We start from the raw sequence: 25,544 nt of genomic DNA, 5'->3' as shown, positions 1-25,544 counted from the left end.
GTGTAGCGACCCCCAAAATTAAACTTATAATAAAATTCATACATTTTAAAATTTTATTAAGAAAACCGTACAAACCTTTTGGGTCACTAGCTCACTATTTTATCGATATCGAAAAAATTTGATCATGGAATAAAAAAATTTTTGGGGGTAATAATGGAAATTTTTTACAGTTATTCTTTTGGGTCGGAAATTCCCTTCTTTGTCGTTTGGAAGAAAATTTCATCATTACTTAGGAAAAGAATGAAATGTTCCCATCCAAACGGAAAATTCATTATAGTTATATGTTTTGTAGGAATTATTTTACAGTTAAACGGCTTACCTAATTCGAGCGGAAGAAACTACTTGGGTGTTTGGATGATCCAAACGAAGCAGTTCTCATCCACGTGCAGCGCATGGCTTGGGGATGAGAAATAATTTTATAGTGATTTTGTCTCTCCATCCATTTCGAAGCGTCAAACACACACCGGTTGGTCTTGGTCAGATAGTCAGATAGTGAATATAACCATTGGATGAAGATTAAATCAGAAGATTTTGACGTTATCGTTCTACTTTGTAAACAAATCAGATCTTATGGATTATTTATTTATTTAAATTTGTGGTGATTAATCAAGTTTCTTACCAAATTGGTCTTTAGTCAAGAAAACAGGCTTTTACATTCTTCTGTTCATTTCAGTTTTCTTCTGGTCTCAGGGAAGCTTATTCATTTATGGGTTGGGTCGAAATTCCTCTCGGACGAGGTATGCATTTCTCTTCTTCTTTGCTCTTCGTCTGTTAATTTTGGGTTTGATTTAGATTGCTTTCTTTTGTTTCTCATTTGTAGATTCAATTTCCAGAATCAATGGTTTTGTTTTTTTCATTGGACGTTTGATCGTTTTTGTTCATTCATGTTGTTTAATCTTGTCTAGTGGGAGCTTTGACTCATCAATGATTGCTTGAGACATGAGGATTTTTCGAGTTTATTTTCGTTAATTTCTTTTGGTGGAAGGAATCATCTTCATAGTGGAATAGAGTATCGAATCCACCCGTAGGACATTGTTTGTTAAATATTCTGGATTTTGATAAGTTGTAATCGATTCTTTGAGTTTTGGGTTCATATAGCAGGATGCAAGAACCATCTCACCCCTTCCATGTATGGACAAGCTGGTGGAGCTTTTATGTCGTTGCGAGATATTCTCAATGGGGATTTTTCAAATAAAAACCAAGCCTGATTTAAATTTTTATCAGTTGAACCGGCCTTCAGGCTTTGTGTGACCAGATTTGTCGATAAAACTAATGGTTATTTTGGCTAAAAAAATCTTGTGATAATGCCAGAATTACCTGGGACCGTTTAGGATTCGATTCTTTTTTAGTTGTGTTATGACCTGGTTTTTCACTGAGCAAGTAAGAGAGAATTCGAAGCACAACTGTCTTAACTTGGCCACTTGATTCGTAATCAGTCATAAGTCAGCTGAATCTTCCGTGTGAAATGAGCAGAACCTCTCCTGTGCTAAAACTTGCAACTGTCTAGCGATCTGTTTTGCCCCTTCTCCCCAACTGTTTGGGCATGGGCCCCGTGGGGTGGTATGGTACCCCGCGGAGAATTTTTTTTTCTACAAAATAGAGAGGATTTACAGAAGTATACCAGGCATACCTCGTCCAAACAATAAAAAAATGGAACTTGTCATCCACTTTCAGCATTACCATCAGCAGAGAACAAGATCCCCCACTTGACTCAAGATTCTACCTTTGGCATTGCCATCAGTAGAAGCCCTCAGACAAGGAATGATGTATAATTTAAAAACGAAATAAAATGAGGAATCTACAGACCCTTTTAATGAGGCTTTATAACACATTCCATCAGAATTCGTTACGAACAAGGGAAGGTAGAGGTCCAAGTGAATGAAGCTTGAGAAGCACTCTCCCTTCTTTCTTGGGAATGAAATCGGCTGCCACATTTCATTTTGTATAACAATGAATATCTTCCATTATATTGATGAGAGATGATGATTCAGGCCATCTATTCCTGCTGAAACATCCATAAAGCCTTGTGATTATTTACCTTTTTACCACGACATCTGAATCATTTTCAATCCTTAGTTCTTTAGATGGGTGATACCTCTACTCTTTTGCAAACACAAGGCCATAGAAAAGGCCAAAGAAAATTCAAATGAAGACTAAAGAAATTTGAAGTATGTTCTCAATTATCTACTGCCAAGATAAGAAAAAAAGAAAATGAGTGTCATCCAACTATGTGTCATGCAGTACAAAGATAAACAGTGACAAGGTCTTGTCAAAGTTATGAGAAGTCTGAAAATCTTCACATTCAGTTGAGGACCTAAACATTTCTTTGATGTCAGAATGGTTTAGTAATAAAAAGAAGCTGAGGACATTCTTCACAATGTCTTCTCCTTCCTTTTCTATTAAGGTTTGAAAAATAATTTCTTCAAGCTTTTATGCAGTTTCGGTTTTTCTTTTGGGACTAACCTTAATAATTGAATTTCTCTTGAATTTAAATCAGGCAATAGTAGTGCTAAATGATTAGGGTAATCTCTTTTCATCTATGGTAACTTATAATTTCTGCTATAAAAATTTTGACAGCATTGTCGAACTAGATGCTATGGTTTCTTACGAAGTTGATGTAGGGAGCCATGTTATTCTCAATTAAATGGCTTTGGCTACACAAATACCTGTCTCTTCATTCTACTCTTTCCTGAGCTGTGCTTGTTAATCCTTGCATTTTGTGTACTCTCAAAGTCATTTTAGTGTGACCCATGATTTGGTTTGTTATTTGAATGCTCTGAGTTGTGTGCAAATATCCAATTTTTTCAATGGATTTTTACCAAATTCTCTTAATTAAAAATTGATACTGATTCATCTGAAGCTTTTCCAATGGGGGCTTTTTTGGTGTTGAAAACCAACATTTGAGAATGGACCAACTATTAAATCTTGGGTGGAAATTTCTTTTACCTATTTCTCTAGGTAATCTATTATTGACAATTTCTTCTCAACTTTTTTTGCTGTACAGGAATACTAGAATTCTAGATTCATACCTTCTCTCAAACAAGAGAAAGAAACATAAAATTATTTGAATTTTATTCATAGATATTCACGATATGCTCCCTATGGTAACTGGGTTCATGAATTATGGTCAACAAACAGTACGTGCTGCAAGGTACATTGGTCAAAGTTTCATGATTACCTTATCCCACGTGAACCGTTTACCTATAACTATTCAATATCTTTATGAAAATTGATCACATCAGAACGTAAGATATTTTATATTCTCAAAATCTCATCTAATATTTTGTCACAAGATATTGTGCATTATTAAAATCTCATGTTATATACATGTAATTCCCTATTGAACTGATTAACTTATCCAGGATGTCTTTTGAATCTCTGGTATTTTTCATATTATTTTTATTTATTAACTTTGATTAACTTTGAAATTCAGGGTGAGTTGTTAGCAGATTCCTACAATTTCCCTCAGGATCAATTTTTCAAAAGATGTCTTCCATGAAACAGCGAGGAAGTGGGACAGAAAAAACTTTATCCCCTGAAGAGCAGCAAACCAAGGTACATTTTGTATTTCTCAGTAATGATTGCTAGGGTATATTATCTTGTCTGATCTTTGTTCTTAGAATTTGTTTAGTCTCTGTTCAAATACCCCCTTCGCAGTCAAAAGCTATGTTGAAGCCCCCTACTGCTTCTATGATGCATCATTTTTTATGCAGAACTCTGAAAGGATGATCATTGTCATGAAAAATTATGTTTTCTTTACAAAATCTTGTGAGCCAACAACTAGATTCAGTTGGATAAATATCAAATAACTATGAGCCTTTTGGACAGATTTTGGTTGGTTGCAACTTTATTCATGGATGTTTGGAGCAGATGGGATTATGAGAATCATCTGGTCCTTTAAATGCGTGCCAGGTTTTCTGCATCCTGGGATGCATAAAAGTGTTCTCAGCTCCTTTAAATGTATGCCAGATTTTTTGTATTCTGGATGCATTAAATAGTGTTCTCAGGTCCTTTAAATGTGGGCCAGATTTTCTGTATACAGTATAAACTGAGGGTGTTAGGCTTCTTCATCCTGATGTTATAATGGGCATTTCCCCCTTGCAACTGTTATACAGTATAGAATTTTCTTTACTTGCAAAGTGTTTCTTCGACTGAAAAATCTTTGTTTTGTCCTTGTGAATGTCATAGATACTCTTGTGTATGAATACTGTTGAACTAATGATGTTTATTATTTTCTTTCAGATCAAAGAACTTAGACAGCTTCTGGGTCCTATTGCGGACAAGCTGCCATACTTCTGTTCAGATGCCTCTATATTGAGGTATCTCAAAGCTAGGAATTGGAATGTGAGGAAGGCATGTAAGATGCTGAAGGAATCCTTGAAGTGGAGGCTTGAATACAAGCCAGAAAAGATCCGCTGGGTATGCAACTGTTTCTATACAACTTATAGTAGCTGATTAGGCTTTGGAGAAAGGATATATTGACAGCCTGGCCACTGATTCCTGGGCTGAAGGATCTCCCAGTTGTGCCATATGTACTATGATGTAGTAATTTCAAGGGTATCGATTGCCAACCAAGGTTTCTACCAGATAAACCAAGATTTGGTTGAAACTAAAAATTGGTTTTTTGGGCATAACTCGACATGTGATGGACTGTTGTTGGAACCATTGAAACTGGTTGAAACTACCAACTTGTCAAAACTAGTGGAAACCTGTTGAAGCTGGTCAAAGCTAATGAGATTGAGTTGGTAAGAACCTGGTATTTATTGGTCGAAGGTATTGGAATTTCTGAAATATGGTTGAAACCCTGTACTTCTTTCAACTCCTTTAAGGTTTCATCTCGGTAAATGTTGAAAGCGAGACAAAACTTATGGTATTCAGGGAAATTGTATGAATTATCAAAGTACACACTAGCTTATTTATTTACTCTCCCATGTAATCGAACTCTACCATGAATGTTCATGCCTCCTCTTGGTTGTCTCTACTCCATACTCCCTTTGGTGGTCCTGAATTTTTCAGTTCATATTCTGTCACATGGCATACTTCTTTTGGCTTAAACATGGTTTATCAATTGGAACATTGGGGTCTACCAGTCTACCAAATCTCACCCAATCCAACCTTCTGTGTAGCCCATTTTTGCCTGCTCTCCACCTGAGAAAATGTGAACCTTGTCCAGTCTTGTATTATTACTATGAAGAAGTTTCAGCGTCTCCCACCTGTTCATTGAAAATTTAGAGATCATAAAGTATTGAATCTAGTGATGCTTAACAATTTTGGAATTTTGGCACACTTGCTCAGCTGCATTTTGTTAACCTTGTGTATTCTGCACAGTAGAACTTCTAGTGCAAGTAGGTACCAATTTTATGACATTGTGCCTGACCTGTAAGGCATACATGCGTACATGAAAGATCTCAAACCAAGAGAAGGATGGGGCCTTTTCTGTTCTGTTATATAAGCCATTACATATGTGCTTTGCAGGAAGATGTTGCAACTGAAGCTGAGACAGGGAAAGTCTACAGGTCCAACTATTTAGACAAGTATGGAAGGACAGTTCTTGTCATGAGGCCTGGTTTCCAGGTATGTGACGTAAGATGTGAATCATGTGTTACATTAAACATTGGAACATAATTTAGTTTAAATGTTTTTTCCTGTTATTTGCTTAATCTTTTGGAAAAAAATCTGTTTCAATGGTGTCTTTCTTTCTTTCTTTCAGAACACCACCTCCACAAGAGGACAGATAAAATATTTGGTTTATTGTATGGAAAACGCCATAATGAATTTGCCTTCAGATCAGGAGCAGATGGTATGGCTAATTGACTTTCAGCGGTGGACCATGGGAAGCATATCAGTGAAGGTCACTCGTGAAACAGCTCGTGTATTGCAGGATCATTACCCCGAGAGGCTGGGCCTAGCAGTCCTCTATAATCCACCAAAAGTTTTTGAGTCTTTTTGGACGGTATGTTACATAGTCTTATTAATTCTTCAATACCAGCTTCATGTCACTAGCTTTAAAACCCAACCATGTCAAATGTTGAACTTTGAAATTAGCGCGGTAATGTATCGGCGATTTTAGGGTTAGGGGATGTGTAATTATTTCCCTAAAATTTGGGTTAGCCTAGAATCCTCTTCTTTGTGAACCAGCAAATAAAGAACCAAACCTGGGAAAAGAGATTCTTAAAAAATCTAGATGGGAGGGTTTTAGGGTTAAGTTTGGGAAGGGTAGGGTCTTAGGAAAATCTTAGGGATAAGTTAGGATTTAACAGTATCAATATGAGATGGTTTTGGGGATAATAGGGTTTTAACAAAATCAATATGGGTTGGTTTGAGATGATTAGGGTTTTAACAAAGAAGCATGGGGTGTGTTTACTAATACCCAGACTCACCCTAGGATGATCAGGGAAGCCTGCGGTTGGATATGGGAGGGTATAGGGATGCCATCGGATGGTCTTTGGTTAGAGAATTGATTCTTGAGTAGGTTTCTAGGGATCTTGGATGGATATTGGAAAGGTTTCTTGAGTCTTGCCTGTCTTGCTTCTTTTCTTCTTTCTTTCTTTTCTTTTCAGTTCTACTGCTGCCACAAGATCCAAGAGGGGGGGAATAGAGGGGGCCGTGGGGTTTAGGAAGGTTGGGGGTAGGGATTCTAGGGGTGCTGCAAGAGTGGGGATGGGGGTGGGGGGGGGAGGGATTCTAGGGGTGCTGCAAGAGTGGGGATGGGTTTCTTGGGTTGCCGCAGGGGTGAGGAGGGTTCTTGGTAGGTTGCAATGGGAGGAGGGGGGGGGGAAGGGGAGGGGCTGTGCTTACTGATTTAGGTTTTGGCTGCTGCTGTGAGTGTGGAATTGCTGTGGAGATGCAAGAACCTTGCTGAAAATAGGTGATGAAGACCTTCAAATACCATCATGGCCCTCCCAAGAAAGCCACGACTTGATTTCCTCAAGTTTCTAATTCTTTGTATTCAATTCAACATCCTCACAATGAGGTAGGGAGGGCTATATATAGCCTTATAATTGGATAGCGTAGACTTAAACTTTATCTTGGAAACCTATATTGACTCAACTAGGGAATCCTTTATAGGCTAGGATCCCCTTTACAACTCAATAAATAATAATCACAACTAAAAGAAAGTAACTTGCAAAAATAACAATTAATTATCCAAAAGAAATCTTAATTTAAAATAGATTCTAATTGGGATTCCAACTCAAACAATGACTCAAAATACTCACTCAATTAAAGAAATAAAATTAGGTATGGACTCACAAAAATAAAACAAACTTACTAGACTAAAATATCAATCAGAAGAAGTTGGAAAATGACCATGATAGTTCTAGTAGGGTTTGGCCAGCACACTAGGTACGCCACTTTGGCATGGGTCTCGAGCCCAAATGATCGGTTAGGCCGGGGGGAGGAGCTTGCTTACATCAATTCTCTCCCTCTTGAAAACATTCATCCCAGTGGATGGTGTACCTCTTCATGCTTCCCTTCTGTATCCTATATTGATATTTGGCTGGGCTTCTTTAGAACTCCGCTGGACTGAGCCATCAAAATTAGGTTGCTCTGATTTGAGTCCTTTTAGTTGGTTTGTAGTGCTTGTCTCTTCGTAGCTTCCTTTGCTTTTTGGCCCTTATGTTCAAAGGCACATTTATTCTCCTTACAAGTAATTGTGACATTGTTGTCGAAAAGCCAGGGTCTTCCAAGTATGATATCAGGCATTTTTTCTGAGAGAGAGACACACCATTGGCAGAATGTGCCAACTTTACTCCTAGGAAATATCTTAGCTTCCCCATATTTTTTATCTCTAATTCAGTCTCCAAAAAAGTCTTTAATGCTGAAACTCATTCTTGCTATTGCCTATAGTCTCAATATCATCCACGTATATTTGAAGTACAGTAGTGTGGGAACCATCTCTTTTGATGAACAAGTTGTGGTGCATTGCTCTGTTTATAGCCATTAGAGATCATGGCCCTATGGAACCTTAAAAACCACACTCTCGGAGATTGCTTCAGCCCATATAATGCTCTCATCCACTATTGTCAAAGCATCTGCCTAGGCGGCAAAGCGGTTTTTCGACCGCTTGTTTTGAGCCACTTTGTTAACATGCAGTTTTTTTTGTCTTTTTTCCACCTAATTGCTACCACTTTGTTGCCTTGAGTTCCTTATTGCAGCTTAAACGCCAAAATGATCACCTTTTTGACATTTTGTACATACTAATATTTTTTCTTGATTTTTAAAATAAAATTTTATTCTATAAAGCCATATATGAACTTAATTATTAGTCACTTTGGAATTGGGGAATCAATGAATCATTAAATGGATAACACACTTATTTGGAATCACACTATTATATAGGTAAGTAAAAATGTAAAATTACTACTTTCATTCTCATACTTATAATTTGATATAGTTTATAGTCATATGTTATGATGCTTGATGAGATGAACTTATGTTTGTGTTCTTTTTTGAATAATCTTTTTGAATGCTTTTTTTTTAGATGAATGCGATTCTTGAATGTTTGCTTAGCGTATAATAGAAATTTATCAGCATAAAAGTAGTCGTATTGAAAAAAAATTGACTCAACTGCTTTGGTCGCCTTATTGCTGCTTTGTCGCGTTATCGCCTAGGTGGAGCCCCAATCGCTTTGGTCGCCTTGCCACCTTGACAACCTTGCTCTCATCACCTTGCATACTTTCCCCTAAGTCTTGGCAATGAAATACCCAGGTGGCACATCCATGTACACCTCCTCTTGGAGTTCTCCATGCAAAAAAACATTCTTGATATCTAATTGTTGTAGCCTCTACTCCTTATTCTCTACACATAAAAGAATAGTCTAAATTGTGTTCGTCTTAGCTTGGGGAAAATGTCTCTTGGTAGTCAATCCCATAAGTCTAAGTGACGTCTTTGGCCACCAATCATGCCTTATACCTCTCAATAGTCTCATCTACCTTGTGCTTGATCACGAACACCCATTTGCACCCAACATTCCACTTTCTTGCCGGCAAAATCACAAAGTCACAAATTCCTACATTTTGTTTTTCTTTAGAGGTCACATTTCCTCATCCATTCCTTCCTTCCTTCCCGTTTGATTGAGATAAAGCTTCTTACCAGGTGTCAGGAACAAAACATAGAGGACAAAGAGGAAAGAAAACTCTAAAATTCTAGGGATAAGGACTAATATGAAGCATAATTGGAGACGGGATGTTTGGTGTAAGTCTGCGGCTGCTTTCTCAATGCAGTTGATAGATACAAAGTAGGATCAAAAGAGGGATTAGAAATAGGCTCACCTTCAGAGATAGACTTATATGGATGCTATTGTTCTTCAGGACTAGGAACTAAAGCTTCCAACTGGCTTAGCATAGAGGGGGTTCTCGCTGCTTTCTTTGATTGGGCTTCTAGGGTCTTTGCTCCCCCTACAATGAATGATAATAATGATGTGTCTGCACTAATTCATGAATTTCATTTGGTTGTAAATGAATTAACTCTTGAAAACATTATCTTGCCTCGTAGTTTTGTTTTTGGGTCTTTGATTGAGAAACTTCCTAATTCATGGTTCGATTATACGAACAATATGAAACTTAATTGAAAAGATTTCACTCTTGAGGAATTCATTGTTCATATTAGAATGGAGGAGAAAAATAAAAATTTGCACAAGGCTGCCAAAGCTAAGGAAATAGCATCAAAGGCCAACCTAGTTGAGGATAGAAGGGAGTCTCAAGGGAATCCCAAGTTCAACTAGGGGCGAAAATGGCATTTCAACTAGAACAGTGATCACACTCATAATCGAACCATGGGCACTAAACCAAACCATAGCCTGCCTAAGAAGACTAAAGGATTTTGTTTTGTTTGTGGTGTTTCAAGACACTTCTCTATGCAATGCAGACACAAGAAAGGAGAGAACAACAACAATACTCATAGGACAAATTTGGTGGAGACAAATGATGGTACCCTCATAGCCATGGTGACTGAGGTGAACGTGGTAGAAGATCATAAGGCTTGGGTACTAGACCTTAGAGCCGCTAAACATAGTGTGGCAATTGATCTGGCTTTGCCACTTGCACACCCTTAAAAGGCGAATATGTCTTTATAACATATGACCGCTCTACTCCTATTCTAGGAAGGGAATTGTGAACCTCAAGTTGACCCCCAAGAAAGACATTGTCTCTCACCAACACACTCCATGTGCCAACTATTAGACGAAATCTAGTATCTGCCACAATTCTACTGAATGTTGGCATTAAGATTACCTTCGAGTCAAATAAGGCTGTCCTTACCAAAAATGGGAATTTTGTTGGAAAGTGATGTGTTTAACATTCGAATGTACTTAAATCTAATTTGAATCTGATTCGTGGGAAAGGGTTGTGCTGTATTTGCTTTTTTATTCAAATCAGATTCAAGTACATTCAAACAAATCAGACCATGTTCAACATAACCCTTTCCCACAAAGTTCCCATTTTTGGCAATGATAGCCTTATTTGACTCTTTAAGGTAATCTTAATGCCAACATTCAGTAGAATTGTGGTAGACACTAGATTTTGCCGAATAGTTGGCACATGGAGTGTGTTGGTGAGAGACAATGTCTTTCTTGGGGTCAACTTGAGGTTCACAGCTCCCTTCCCTAGGATAGGGGTAGAGCAGTAATTAGCTACAAAGACATTTTCACCTTCTAAGGGTGCTGGCAAAGCCAGATTGGTTGCCGCCGATGTTCTTAGTGGCTCCAAAGGCTAGTTTCCAAGCCTTATGGTCTTCTACCTGGCTATGATGGTATCATCATTTTTCTCCACCAGTTTTGCCCATGAGTGTTGTTGCTGTTCTCTCCTTTCTTCTGTTTGCATTGGGCAGCAAAGTGCCCTGAAACACCATGAATATAACAGAATCCTTTGGTTTTGTTAGGCAGGCTATGGTTTGGTGCCTATGGTTGTGAGTTTGATCACGGTTCTGGTTGAAATGCTGTTTTTGCCCCTGGTTGAACCTGGGATTCCCTTGAGATTTCCTTCTATCCTCAACTAGGTTGGTCTTTGGGGCTATTTCCTTAGCTTTGGCAGCCTGGTACAATTTTCTATTTTTTTCCTCAGTTCTAATATGAACTATTAATTCCTCAAGAGTGATATCTTTTCAATTTTGTTCATATTGTTCTTACAATCTAATCAGGAAGCTTCTCAATCAAAGTCCCAACAATGAAGCAGGAGGCAAGATAATGTTTTCAGCAGTTAATTTATTTACAGCCAAATGAAATTATGAATTTGTGCAGACTCATCTTATCATCATTCATTTGATATTTAAAAAATTGCCTAGTGCATAGTCTTAATACTAGAATCTTCTATCACAAAGACAATAAACATCAAATAACTCGTTTGATCAAGCATTTAACAAAATAGCCCTACATATTTGTCTGCAAAACACCAAGCATATATTCTTTTTCCAGTTATCTCTTTTAGCATTTTTGTCATCAGTTGCTCTGGAGGCAGTGAGCATTTGCAGAATTAACATTGCTAGATGCCATATTTCCTTAAGATTGTTGCTACAAATATATTAACCAGAATTGAATTTGCTCGATGATAAGTGATTACAATCTAAACCTTAAAAACAGTAGTAGAAGACCTCTTAAACAAATCACAGATGCAACAAAAACCAAAATAATTACTAGAATTGAATTTGCTCAATGGTAAGTGATAACAGTCTAAACCTTAAAAACATTAGTAGAAGACCTCTTAAACAAATCACAGATGCAACAAAAACCAAAATAATTTAAAGATAAAGTGGAATGGCTTATCTTATAGTGCTAAGGTGTGAACAATTACTATCCTTAAGGAAATATTTCGGCCCCTCAATCCTTAAATTGACTCCACTAGGTCTCAACCATAGTTGTCAAGGCGTCGCCTAGGCGTCGCTTAATAGTCGCCTTGGCGTCTGGGCTCCTTTGGAGTGCCTCAAATTGGCGTCGCCTTATTTTTAGGCAATAAGGCGTCCACTTTTTTTTCTTTCTTTTCTAAATCACGAGAAAGATGCCTAATCGAAGGCATATATTGAAATGCTTATTAGATTCCGATTGTAAAGTATCTATTGTTTGAACCTATATGCATATGTCTAATGACGCTACATGTGATCAAATGTTAAAATAAAAATAAAAACAAACAAAATTGAAAGAGAATAAGTTCTTGACTCAAGTCTCACACTCTCACTCTCACTCTTCTAACCCCTAATCTCTTTCTCTCTTCCTCTCTTCTTCTCTTCCATTCCCGCAGCGACACTCCGGCAAGCAGTGGCTAGTGACAAGCAACTTCTTCTCTTCCTTTCTTGCGACTTTTTATTTAGGACCTGTTATGTGTGGTTTGTAGTATGTTGGATGACTAGAGGTAGTCTGATATTAGTTTTTTTATCGTATAAGATATGGTAAATTTAGAGTGAATGAGATGTACACTAAAAATTTCACTTAAAACGCCTCAACCGCCTCAAAAGCGCCTCGGAGGGCGCCTCGTCGACTCATCGCCTCAATTAGCCTAAACCGCCTTGCATCGCCTCGTCGCTGTGACAACTATGGTCTCAACCAAAACAACCTCCATAATTCAACAGCAATAGCCCCTCAAATCCAAGCATAAGATCAAAGGAACTCCAGGAATAACAATGACACTCCCTTGATCAGACAGTGAAGAAGAAGATAGGAGTTGATAGCAAACTGAACAAGAACAATAAGAGTGGAGATGACAAAGATTATCCGGTGGCATTTTCAAGGCCATCAGCCCCTCTATTTGTAGGGATTTAACTAAATTGGTGATAGAAGAAATTAAGGGAGTAATCTTGATTGAGTAAACCATAACAGTAATAAACTTTTATGGCAATAATCTCTTATTAACAGCTGATTTGATTGAGTATAATTCAAGAGTTGATTGAGGAGTAGGTGTTTTGTAAACAAAGTTGGTGAGATTTTTAGTCAAGAAAGGATAAAATAAATTTGGATTAACTCATGCCTCATGCATTGTGGTCTCCACTCACAAGTCCTCATTAGGCCCATGATACATAACTCAATATTAGCTCAAGAAAGTTGCTTCAAGAAAGCAATGTGGGATATAAGCTCTTTTGATATACCTCCAACAACCCAATCCCATAGTTTTAACACTTCCAAGTTTGAGCCTACAGGTCACTCATTTGTAGCTTGGAACGTCCTTTCCTATATGCAGAACCATTTAGAAACTTGGAGAATATTCACCTAACTGATCAACAATGGAGTTACGTGGACTGGAAATTAGTTTTTTCATGACAACATTTCTCTTGAAATGGCAATCGACTTCAGTGTGCTTGGTTCACTCATGAAACACTGGATTGCTGGAAATATATATGCTATCTACTTATCACAAAACATCTTTGTGGCTTTAGCTACTGAACAACGCCATTTGTGAAGTAAAGATCTCAACTACATGAATTCAGCTACTGTTTGATTCATAGCTTGATATTCAGCCTGATCACTTCTCCTAACCACTCAGTTCCTCCTGTAAATCACCATATAGGAATGCATTTTTATGTCCATTTGATCTGGAGGCCTGTAAACTCAATTAGTACCCTAAGACAGTGGTGCAGGCACATAATTTAAAACAGAAACAGGAGGAAAGTCTATTGGTATCCACTCTATGTATTTGTGTATACTCCTTAATGACCAAACCAGCTTTGATGTGCTCAACAGAATAACCTACATTGCACCTGATGATGTACACCCATGACCCAACAGCATTGGACAAGATCCATCTCTGTAGGGGATAATATAGAATCCAGTTACATCTTTATGGCCATTTTGTAGCCTGGAAGAGCCTGATAATATTCTTGGGATAGAGTTAGTAGATAAGGAAAAGCAAATTACTGAGTGGAAATGGAATATATTGATAGACAATCTTTTGTATAGTAGGCAGTCATAAATTTTGGAGGTTCAAGAGGGACATCTTTCTGGTAAGTCTACAGGCATGTTTAGCACCAAGATCAGACTGTATGGTGGGTTGAGAGGGAGGTGCTGCTGTAGTAGACTTCCATCAGGTTAAAATAATAGGAATAAGAGGTGTAACAGCAGTATTTACAGGAGTTGTTAGTGGAGGGGAAAGTGAATAATATGTTGAGTTCTATGAGTAATTGGTTCATAACATTGGTATCCCTTGATTTCTAGAATAACCCAGGAAGATACATTTGATTACCTGGGGAAATTACTTATCATGTAAGTTTGCAACATTAAACTAACAATCATTTATATATATGTATATAGGAAAGGTCCTTGGTTGTCTAGAACCAACGAAGGATCCTATAACTAGGAAAATGGGCAGTATGAATAGCATCACACAGGAATTTTTCTGACATTTATATCCAGTAGAAAGCAACTTCCAACGAGTGCCTTTTTACGTTCAGCTACCCCATTTTGATGAGGGGTATATGAGCAGCTTTTTGACAAATCATACCATTTGCTAATTGAAATATCAGAAACTTTAGTACCTAAGTGTGTATGTAGTGGCATAATTTTGAGTAAGCATATGTTGAACTCCCCTAGATTGTTCTCTGTATTACAAAGAAATTCATCCTTACTATCTGATTTGATTCCAGTACTCCAAGCACACTAGCACAGTTCCATCATGGAAGGTTTCTCTGATGTGTTGGAAGTAAAATTCCAAGGTACTGTATAGAAAATGATGAACCTGTAGTTATTTGTAGAGTTATCATTGTCACCACACATCCTTGGACCTGTCTCAGATTCTTTACATCATCTACTTGCTGGGGGGGGGGGGGGAGTGTTATGGGTTTTGAGTTCACCTTCGGTAGAAGATATTCTAATGAAAGGTTTTGATGTTCATGGAGATCTTTGCCAAGAGAATATGTAGTTAAAATTATGTCCTCCTTTGCATTGATGTTTGAATGAGTACCTTCATTATGAGACTGTCTAAAATAGGGAAGTGGGATGAGTATCCTTTATTACTTACCAGGCATCCGAATCATTTGCAGCTTCCTGGATAAGAGAAATGGAGGTATTTCTAGAGTGCTCAAAGACTGCATTTTAGTACTGGTTTTGTTCACATTCAAAGTCCATGTGGATGAATAGTGAAGTAGAATGAGATCTACATATAATCGGGAAAACAGTCACAATTGTAGTGGGTATTGATGGCTTCTTGTTCTTGAATCTGATTATCATGTGGATGGATGTTTTACATTATTAGCAGCAGTGTGTAATAGATAAAGTTGGCGAATTCCTAGTATGGCAATCACTTTCCTAAGCATTTGTTGTAGACAGATTATATGTTACTAGGTTGGAGGTATATTCTTTTTAAATTATTTAAGTTACTTATTATGTAATGGTTATTAACCTTGCTCTCTAATCAACTTCATCTGATGCCATAGTTGATACACGGCTTAAGCTATGTATGTCTCTCACACTTCTCTTAAGGTCATTATAGGTCTACCTCTGGCTCTCTTAGTTTCTTAAATCTATACTAAGTCACTCCTTTCTACTTGCTTCAAAGGCCTCCATCACGATTCAAGGTCTTGCATGATCTCGCCAAGATCTCCTTTTTTTGAGAGCTTGGGATGAGATCTTATGGGAATCAAGACGATCCCAGAAAATACAAGATCTTGCCTGGGATCCCGGTTCATGATCTTGTATCTCAAAAGATCTTGATTCAACCCAGCTTTTAAGAATACCACATCTTGGTTGAGCACTCGACTTGTCTCGACCTATCTCGACACTCCTATCTTTGCTGGTTTGGTGTTTTCGCCGGACTTTTCACTAGAAAGTTAGTCAGATATCTACATAGGCTGCATCAACAAGCTATTTGTCTGATGTACATCAGAGATCTACTAATTTTGAATCCAATCTAAAGTAAGGTGACTGTTCTTTCTAGACTTCATTTTTTCCTAAACTATGTTTTACCTTGGTGGAGGTGGTGTTGGTGCTAGTGGAGCAGAGTTGGAGGAGCTGCTTATTCAATGATCTTACTCTTGTACTCTCGTGGTGTAACTTATAAATACACCAATGTTATAATGCGAAATTGTGAACAACTGAATATGCTTAATATATAATATGACTTAAAACCTTTATTTTTTCAGTTATATCAAGTAATGGTTGTTCATTTAATTTTTTATTAGTCTGCATATTCACTCCTTTAGCGTATCTATTTGAAAGTTAAGGTCGAGTTGGAACTCATATATACACTTTTTTAATCTAAGGCCACCATTATGTTTAGAAGGCCTAAAGTAGGCTAAATACCAAATTCCAACCCAAAGCATAATCTCTTCATCTTGGAGTGATGATTTCTCCAAGCTGAAAAAAAAAATCAACGTGTTTTATCAATTTGTTTGCGTCCTGCCAGGGAAAGAACAAAAAGGGTTTTAGTATCCAAACCTTGTGCCTTTAAATCAAAGTAGGAAAATACCCCAGAAGACCAATATGGATGGCCATTCGAGACAAACCTATAAATGGTCATTGTTCTACAATCTCACTTTGGAAAGATGGAATCATGGTTCTCACAGATCTTGATGGCTCAACAATATGGTCCTCAAATGAAACTTTCAACTGATGCCCAAAAAGTCGAGCTTTAGATGGCTGGTGATTTCTGGCAAGGGAGGTGGGAAGGTGGGGACAGTGGTCGCGGGCATGGGGAGGGGGTGTGGTGGTTTCTGGCGAGGTGTAGGAAGAAGATGGGTGAAGGGAGAATCCCTTCACCCAAGGGTTGGGTAGGAGATGGATAGTGTGAGTGAGAAGGATGGGGGCATTATGGTCATATTACTGACTTTGAGGACAATAACGTCATTTTAAATTCAAAGTTGACAGTAAAGGTGAGAAAACTTACTAGTGGGTAATAGGTAATTTTTGGTTCTATTGAAAGTGGGTAGATCAGAGTTTCACCCCCACTTAATTGGGCTACCGGTAAAAAGCTCCAAATTTTATTATTCATCAAATTTGTCTTTTACAAGCTAGAATGAACTCACACTAGGACTTAATATTAGAAGGTGATTCTAATTAGGACTTTAATTGGAATTAAGGACTCTCATTCCTGTAGGACTCTATCATAACTCAACCTAGAATCATCCAAATTACAAAATAAGAGTAGATCTAAACTCCTTGTAAGAAGTGGAATGTAACTAAGAGAATCCCTTTGAATTGGGACTCCTAACCTAACTAGGACTTTTCAATAACTTGTCCAAAACTAATCCAAATTCAAAAACAAAAATAGAGTTGGGCTTCTATTAGCATGCTGGATCTCCAGCAAACCTTAATTTGACTCAACTAGAACAATGCATAATTACAAAATTTCACTTGGTTTACTAGAGGGTCGTAGCATGTTGGGCACTTGGGCTATCACCCTTGTCCTTGTTTCAGCTCTGTGGTCCTGATATCTGGTTACATCACTCCCCCTCAATATAACAGCGACCCTCCTATCTGCCCCTCTGCTCTCCACTCTTTCCCCCAACATTCCTTGTAGAATCTCAGGTCTGCTCCTCGTGTTCATGGGTGTGGCTGCTACCCAATATCCTCTTGCAGCCTGTCCCTGTTCCTTTTTGCTTTGCTTGACTCCTACATATTCAGTTGGGAATGATCCCCTGCGGTTCCTTCTGCAGGGGGTGTACATCTGAGACACTAGAGGCATATCAAAATGCTTCTAATCTTTCCTCCTCTTCTTCTGTTTTTGTGAGCTGGGGGTGGGGGAGGGGATTTTCTGATGCATCATGCATGTTAAGTAGCCACTTTCATATTATGTATAACTGCCAATATTCTGGGAAGAGTTCAGACCCTTAAGTCACAATAAAAATGAATTTTGGTCTCGTTGAATCAATTTCAATTAATTTGAGTACTTCCTAAGTTTACTGTGCTTTCAGTTCTGTAAATGGTAATGCAATTCCACAGGTTTGGATTCTTCTGTGTCTACTGCACTGCAAGCCACAATTAAGTAAATTTTATTTTTTGGCAGATGGTGAAGCCCTTTCTAGAGCCTAAGACATATAAGAAAGTGAAGTTTGTATATTCTAATGATCGGGAAAGCCAAAAGTTAATTGAGGACCTTTTTGATATGGACAAACTTGAATCTGCATTTGGAGGACGAAACACAGTTGGGTTTGACTATAAAGAATACAGCAAGCGGATGAAAGAGGATGACAAGAAGATCTCTGATTTCATTAATTCAGGATATTCAAGCCCATTAGCTGTTTCTGATTTACAGCTGTCAGAATCATCAGTCTCTGGACGTGGTTCAGGTGGTTCCGATGCAGAAGTTTCCTCTGGAGATGATGGAGTTGACCCAGAAAATGATGATAATGATGATGATCCGGCTGAGGAGAAGATACCAGGCCACCTTGGTTGCAAAGATGGTGCTAATGTTTTGACAGAAGCTCAGGAAAAGGTGATCCAAACGAGTGAGTCGGCTTAAGACTTGAGAAACATGGTGAGAGCTCAGCCCATATACTTCAAACTAGAATATATGTCATAGCCTTTACTAAGCTAGGATCCACCCAGAATATTTAAGGGCTCTGCATCCTTTTTCCCTGTTGTTATATATATATGTTGTTTGGCTAACCGCGTTTCATTTGGATGAAATCCAGTTGAGGATGAGTAGTAAAAGATATCCATATGATGGGTTTACCATGCTACAATGACAGAAATCAAATCTGATTCATCCGACAGCAACCCGTTTAATGTGGACTAGGTTTTATGACTTCAGTCATTTTATTCATTTAACAGCTTTATATAGGCTCTGGCTGGCATATGAAAGCAGTTAGCCTTAAAGGGCTAATTTTCGCTATGTAATGACACAGTGGATCATGATCTTAACTGCTTATTTTGTTTTTATTTTTTTAATCTTAAAACAGGAGATAGGGTAGAATATTTCCTCTGGAAGGAACTGTGCTTCAATTTTGTTGTATAATTTAGATATTGTTTACTTTGATTATCTCTGATTCAAGAACACCGGTTTAGTGGATTATATCATCACTGGCTTTAGTTGCTTAGCTTTCTTTGATCTAGATGGGCGCATTTAAAGATTTTGATGTTGCTTTCTTGTTTTCAATCAAAGATGTTTGATCTAGGCTTTACGAAGCAAGTAGTAAGCAAGAATTTATTGTTTAATTGTTAGGAAGTGTGTTTGGTGGGGAAGGGTGTGTTAAAATGGACAAATAAAATGGTCACAGACGAATTTCAAAAAAAGGTTCCATAAATATGGGAAATTATGTCAAAACAAAAACATAAAATACCAAAAAAAAAAAAGAGTTTTGAAATATGGTAGGTCGTTTGACATTTTTAGGGGAATAAAATATTATCCATAAATAAAGGATGCAACATTGTTTAGTTAATGGAATTAAATAGAATTAAAGGAAAAGACAGAAAGCATAGTCCTTGATACGGGAAAATCATTACTGATCGGTTCAATCCTTAACTCCGGTCGAGAACGGTCCGACCATGGTTGTGTTTGAGCCAATCAGACTAATCACTAGCGTGATAAAGAAGGAACATTGCAAGTTCAAAAGACAGGCACGATCCCATGAATTTGGAATCAATAACCAATCAAGAAACGGTTGTTATCGCATATGGGAGTTGGCGATCGTGCAGGATATGGTAACTGCCATGCACTCAAAGCAAGGGATCGTGTGATTAAGGGAAGTTACCCACCACTCTGCAAAAGGAGTCTAACTGTAAAGATCTGACAGTCACCAAGATAAGGTATGAACGAATTCAACGATTGGAAATCCAAAGAAGAAACTATAAAATCAGGTAGCCTGCACAAGGCTGAGGTAACTGAATCGTATTCCCAATAATTGTATTTAAATTTTTGCTCTGCAACTCGCTAGAGCTTTGTGATTGGTTCCTTAATTGACTTAGCCTTTGGAGGTGGCCTCCCGACCCCCTCGGTCGGGCCACGTCTGACATTGTTTTGTAGGTCATTCATCAGTGATTTAAGGGCTGAGCAGATTCCGGACGCATCATTTGGCGCCGTCTGTGGGAAACGTTTCAAAAAGTCATGGTTATCAAATCAGCAGCAGCGGTGGCGGCGGAGGCTCAACGAGAACTGAGCATTCCCCCTCCAGAGGGAAATAATCCAGAAGATATTCCAAAAGGAAGTTGCGCTCGAGAGGTTCATGAGGATGGAGGATTAGGTGGTAACAAACGCTTGAACCATCCAAATCCTCTTCAACAACAAATGGATCAAATGCAGTTTCATTTTTTAGAGATGCAACAGATGCTTCGTACATTGGTTAGGTAGGTGGTAGCTCCTCAAGCTCCAGATCAAGAGGAGGCTAGAAGACATGCAGGAGAAGCGGAGATGCTTATACCTCCAGCACGAGGGCATTCCCAACAAGGAGATAGACAACCAGCCGAAGGCCAAAATTATGGACAGGACTTTCAAAGGAACCCTCGAGGTCGATCCAGGGAGTTAAGAAATGGAGAATTGCCTAGAACGGGCGGTCGGCATGATTGACCGCAAGCAAGCCGAACCGAAACAGTAACAAGGTTCAGTAGAGGAGTTCGCACTCACTCACCAACTTCTCGACGCTCGGGACGAGAAAACATTTGGTCGAATGGTGGCCGAATGGTGCACATTGGTTGAGAGTTTGCTGACATAATTCAAAGGTTGGGATAACTTTCCTGAGGAAGGATGACCGATGACATTTATTTGGTCATCAGAAAGACTTCATTTGTTGAAGCTATAGCAGGATTCGAGTTTCTTCATAACTTTCGGCTCCTAACTTTTTCCTCGTTTGACGGTTCGGGAGATCCCATTGCTCATATCAGTTACTACTAGTAAACTATGGCAGTAGCTGGCAATTCTGATGAAATTCTTTGTAGAGTGTTTGGTTCTTCCCTGATCGAGGCAGCATAAAAGTGGTTCTCAAATCTTCCATCTAGAAGAATTGTTGATTTTGAGGAGTTAGTCCGAAATTTTTCGCTCATTTCCAAAGTGGAGTTCAAATCAAGAAGACGGAGGGAACATTATTCATTATCAAGCAAGGGAAGAATGAATCAATTTGGGAATACCTGAAAAGATTTAACAAAGTCACTATGGAGATCGAGAATTTGGATGAACAAGTGGCCAAAACAGCTCTCTTCATTGGACTCACAAACCGTAGGCTACTGGAGTTACTACTTCAAGATATGCTGCTCCTTATTCCAAGTTGGTGCAAAGGTGTCAAAAGCAAGCAGAAGTGATTGAAATTCTTGATGCACGTCGAGGGGAAATAAAGGCCTCCAACAAAGAGTAGAGGGCCCTTAAAAGAAATCAGAAGCCGAAGTAGTCCAATCATGATCAGGCAAGGAAACCACGCTCGGTCTGGAGGTAGCGTTCTTCCGATCAAAGTGAGTATACACCATTGAATGCTCCACGGTCGGAAATTTTGATGCAGATCAAGAATCAAGACATTTTGAAATGGCCAGCAAAGATGATAGAAAAACTAGGAGAAAGGAACATGGAGAAGTATTGCCGTTTTCACAAAGATTACTGGCATTACACCAATGATGTAGACATCTGAAGGCTGATATTGAGAGATTGATATCTCAGGGGCACCTATCTAGTTTCGTCAAAGGAAGACAGGCTGAACCGAGAGCAACTGTCGAAAAAAGGGAACGTTCCCAAGTCAAAGAAGGGAAAGGAAGTGATCAGTGCTAGTCGATCTCCTATTCTTACCATATTTGGGAGGACCCGAGCCTAAGTCCCTCAAAAAGATGAAAGCTAAGTCTAAGTTCGTTGGGGCTGGAGAGACGCAGAAGCAGAAAAAGCTGAACGACGAAAGCTCTATTACTTTTGACGAAGAAGACGAAAGGGATGTGTGTACACCTCATGATGATGCGATCGTGATCAAAGTAGAAATCGGACGCCGAGAGGTACACAGTGTACTAGATGACACAGGGTCTTCGGCAGATCTTTTATCTTACGAAGCCTATCAAAAGTTGAAGGTCGAGGAAGATTTAATGAAGTTGTTGTCCATGCATTTATATGGATTTGTTGGTTTGTTAGCTATAGCCGAAGGATCGGTTCAACTGGACCTTTCGGTGGGAAATTTCCCCAAGGAAACCACAATTCGGGTAAATTTCCTAGTTGTTTGGGAGCTTCCGACTTACAAAACCATTCTTGGTAGGCCATCCCTAACAAAGCTAGGTGCAGTAGTCTCAACAAAGCATATGAAGATCAAATTCCCAACTGATAAAGGAACCGGTCAGGTAACTTCTGATCAAAGAATCTCCCGACAATGTTATGTAGCGTATCTCAAGGATAAAGTTGGTCCAAAAAAGGCCACAACATTGCCGATTGAAATACGTGATGATCGAGAAGAGGATGAGATGCAGAGGCCTGAACTGGTGGAGAAATTGGAACGAATCCAACTTAATCCTGAGGATGAAAAAAGAATAACTCATATCGGGTCCGAACAACCGGAGGAGTTTAAAGAAGAATTGAAGAAATTTCTCCAGTAAAACAGAGATATGTTTGCATGGTCAACTGAAGATATGCCGGGGATAGATCGAAAGGTGGCAAAACACAGGCTTTGGATAGATCCAAAAGCCAAACCTGTGGTTCAGAAACTTTTCAATGGAACAACATGAAGCTATTAGAGGCTAGGTTGAGAAGTTAAAAAATTTAGGGTTCATCGAACCCATTGAATGCCCGACTTGGCTGGCCAATGTGGTAATGGCCAAGAAGTCGAATGGAAAGTGGAGGATGTGTACCGATTACACAGACCTCAACAAAGCTTGCCTGAAGGACTGATACCCTTTACCCCGAATTGATCTTTTAATCGATGTCACGGTTGGATATGAAACTTTGAGTTTCATGGATGCCTATTCTAGGTATAACCAGATCTTGATGAGTCGGGAAGATGAAAAGTTCACAGCTTTCATGACTGATCGTGAAAGTTTCTGTTATAAAGTAATGCCATTTGGTTTGAAGAATGCGGGAGCTACCTACCAAAGGGCAGTGAATAAGATTTTCAAAGATCTAATCGAGAAGAATATGGAGGCTTATGTGGATGATATGTTGGTGAAAAGCATAGCATGGTCGGGGCATATTGCTGACCTAACACAGGTATTTTCGGTGCTACGCAAATACCAAATGAAGCTAAATCCAGAAAAATGTGCTTTCAGTGTATCCTCGGGAAAATTCTTGGGATTCATGGTTTCTTAAAGGGGGATAGAGGCTAATCCAGCCAAAATACAAGCTTTGATCAACATGGAGCCTCCAAAGACCGTTCGGGATGTACAATGCTTAACAAGTAGAGTTGCAGCTTTGAACCACTTTATATCACAGTTGGGAGAAAAGTGCCTACCATTTTTCGAAGCCTTGAAGGATTTGAAAGGAAACAAAGAAGCACGATGGATTGACGAATGCTAGAAAGCATTCAAAAACTTGAAGGTCATGCTTGGGAAACCACCTCTCTTATCCCGACCGGAAAAGGGTGAGACTCTACAAGTTTACTTAGCAGCATCTCATTCAACCGTAAGCGCAGTTCTTGTTCGGGAAAGGGAAAGAAAACAATGGCCAATTTACTACATGTGCTCCTAGATACAAAAACCCAATACTCAAAGGTTAAAAAGCAGGCGTTGGCTCTCATGGTGGTGGCCAAAAATTTAAGACCTTACTTCCAAGCACATCCAATAGAAGTATTAACCACTTTTCCTCTGAAAAGTTCTTTATACACCCGATTTGTCTGGAAGGATGGTCGCGTGGTCGGTTGGTGAATTCCAAGTAAACTTTAAACCACGAATGGCAATAAAGGCCCAGGCCTTGGCAAATTTTGTTTTAGAAACCACAACTCCATTAGAGGAAGCAACCGAACCAAGAATCCCGACCATGTGGGAAGTTTATGTGGATGGTTCGAGTAATAACATGGAGCTGGAGTAGGAGTCCTACTCAAAAGTCCGGCATGCTTTATAATTCGCTATGCCTTGAGGTTTGCATTTGAAGCAAGCAACAATGAAGCAGAATATGAAGCCTTTATAGCAGGACTTCGCTTGGCTAAAGCTTTGGCAATAGCTGAAATAATTGTTTTTTGGTGATTCTCAGATTATTGTCAATCAAGTCCAGGGTGAGTACGGCACCAAGGAGCCTCGGTTGCAAAAATATCAAGAGATAATACAAGCATTAAGGAAGAAATTCAAAGATCTTAAAGTATGTCAGATCCCAAGGAAAGAGAACACAATGGCGGACGAACTCTCAATATTAGCTAACGCCAAAGAAAAGACACTTGAACCACCAGTTTACATTGAAGAACTGGCTTTCCCATGCAATCAAGTGCAGGAGGTTTCATATCTTGAAACCGAATGATGTTGGATGGACCCGATCGTGTAGTATATTCGAGACGACCGGTTGCCCAAGAATGCAAAAGAAGCTAGGATGATTCGGGTATGAGTGTCAAGATTCACGATGCAGAATGGAAGATTGTATCGAAGATCTTATTTTGGGCCGCTACTCAAATGTTTGGGGCCTGAAGGATAAAAAACCGCATTCACATATGGGCGGTCGGCATTGGGACACAAAATCCTGAGGCTTGGGTTATACTGGCCAAAAATTCAAGAGGATGCGATGGAATATGTTCATCGTTGCAACAACTACCAAATTCATTCAACAGTGTCAAAAAAGCCTGCAGAGATACTGACATCAATTTTGGATCCAATCCCATTTGCGATGTGGGGAATTGATATTATGGGAAAGTTCGTCAAAGCATCCAGTGGTCGGGAATATCTTATTGTGACGATCGACTACTTCACCAAGTGGGTAGAGGCAACCCCTTTGGCAACGATTACAGAAAAAAGGGTAGAAAAGTTCTTGTTGGAGTCAATTATTCACAGGTTTGGAATCCCAAAAATCATAGCCACTGATCACGGGACGCAATTTGACAATCCTTAATTTGAGCGATTCTGCAATACTTACATGATCCAGCATCACATGTCATCCGTAGCTTATCCCTAGAGTAACGGCCAAGTTGAAGTCACTAATCAAACCCTATTAGATGGAATAATAAAGAGACCCGAGTCCCACAAAGCCCTATGGGTTGAAGAATTTTCGAATGTCCTTTGGGCTTACTGAACCATAGTCTGAACACCCACTAGAGAAACTCCATTTAGATTGGCGTATGGATCGGAAGCGTTAGCTCCAGTCGAGATAATGGTGGGAACCCTCCGAGAAAGAATTTGAAGAAAAAGAAAATGAACAACGACTGCTAGACAACCTCGAATTATTAGATGAAGTTCGGTCAAAGGCAATCACTTGAGCTCAACATTATCAGCGGAAGATAGCGTCCCATCATAATACTCGAGTGAAGCATTGACAATTTTGATCTGGGGATTTAGTTCTAAGGAACACTCTAGCATTAGACCCGCGTCACCAAAAGAAGTTGGACTCTTCGTGGGAAGGACCATACATGATAGTCAAGCCGATCGGTTCGGGAGCATACAAGTTGAAGCACATAGCAACCGAGCGTGAACATGAACGTTCATGGAATGCAAGACACTTGAAGAAGTATTATCTTTAGTAATTTGATATTTTCAAAGTTTTGATGTAGAAGTCAAACATTATTAATGCAATTTACAGGTTCAAACTCAAATATGTTGAAAAGAG

The 25,544-nt window shown here is 38.9% G+C and overlaps 1 protein-coding gene across 3 annotated transcripts; it reads left to right on the top strand.

Annotated features, from left to right (window-relative positions):
* The first annotated feature begins 360 nt into the window (after nucleotides 1-360).
* LOC149007518 (uncharacterized) lies at nucleotides 361-23,843 on the top strand. 3 transcript variants are annotated; one of them, XM_089165075.1, is made up of 7 exons: nucleotides 361-552; nucleotides 691-737; nucleotides 3,434-3,555; nucleotides 4,243-4,419; nucleotides 5,476-5,574; nucleotides 5,711-5,953; nucleotides 17,919-23,843. In XM_089165075.1, the coding sequence occupies exons 3-7, from the start codon at nucleotides 3,487-3,489 to the stop codon at nucleotides 18,372-18,374; spliced, it is 1,044 nt and encodes a 347-aa protein (XP_089021201.1). In that variant the 5' UTR covers nucleotides 361-552; nucleotides 691-737; nucleotides 3,434-3,486; the 3' UTR covers nucleotides 18,375-23,843. The 3 variants fall into 3 exon arrangements, with proteins under 3 accessions (XP_089021201.1, XP_089021202.1, XP_089021200.1); XM_089165074.1 differs by lacking the exon at nucleotides 361-552 and having other exon boundaries at nucleotides 563-737; XM_089165076.1 differs by lacking the exons at nucleotides 361-552; nucleotides 5,476-5,574 and having other exon boundaries at nucleotides 562-737.
* Nucleotides 23,844-25,544: the final 1,701 nt, after the last annotated feature.

This window comes from Hakea prostrata, chromosome 8, assembly GCF_041222555.1.
Source record: "Hakea prostrata isolate BN-2017 chromosome 8, UWA_Hpros_2, whole genome shotgun sequence".
Classification (NCBI taxonomy): Eukaryota; Viridiplantae; Streptophyta; class Magnoliopsida; order Proteales; family Proteaceae; genus Hakea; species Hakea prostrata.
Note: the sequence above shows the minus strand (reverse complement) of the source record. Positions and strands in the feature narration are given on the sequence as shown.

Coding starts and splice junctions, on each gene's coding strand:
- LOC149007518 (XM_089165075.1), top strand. CDS start 3,487: ATGTCTTCCATGAAACAGCGAGGAAGTGGGACAGAAAAAACTTTATCC. Junction 3,556..4,242: donor CTGAAGAGCAGCAAACCAAG/GTACATTTTGTA, acceptor ATTTTCTTTCAG/ATCAAAGAACTTAGACAGCT. Junction 5,954..17,918: donor TTTTTGAGTCTTTTTGGACG/GTATGTTACATA, acceptor ATTTTTTGGCAG/ATGGTGAAGCCCTTTCTAGA.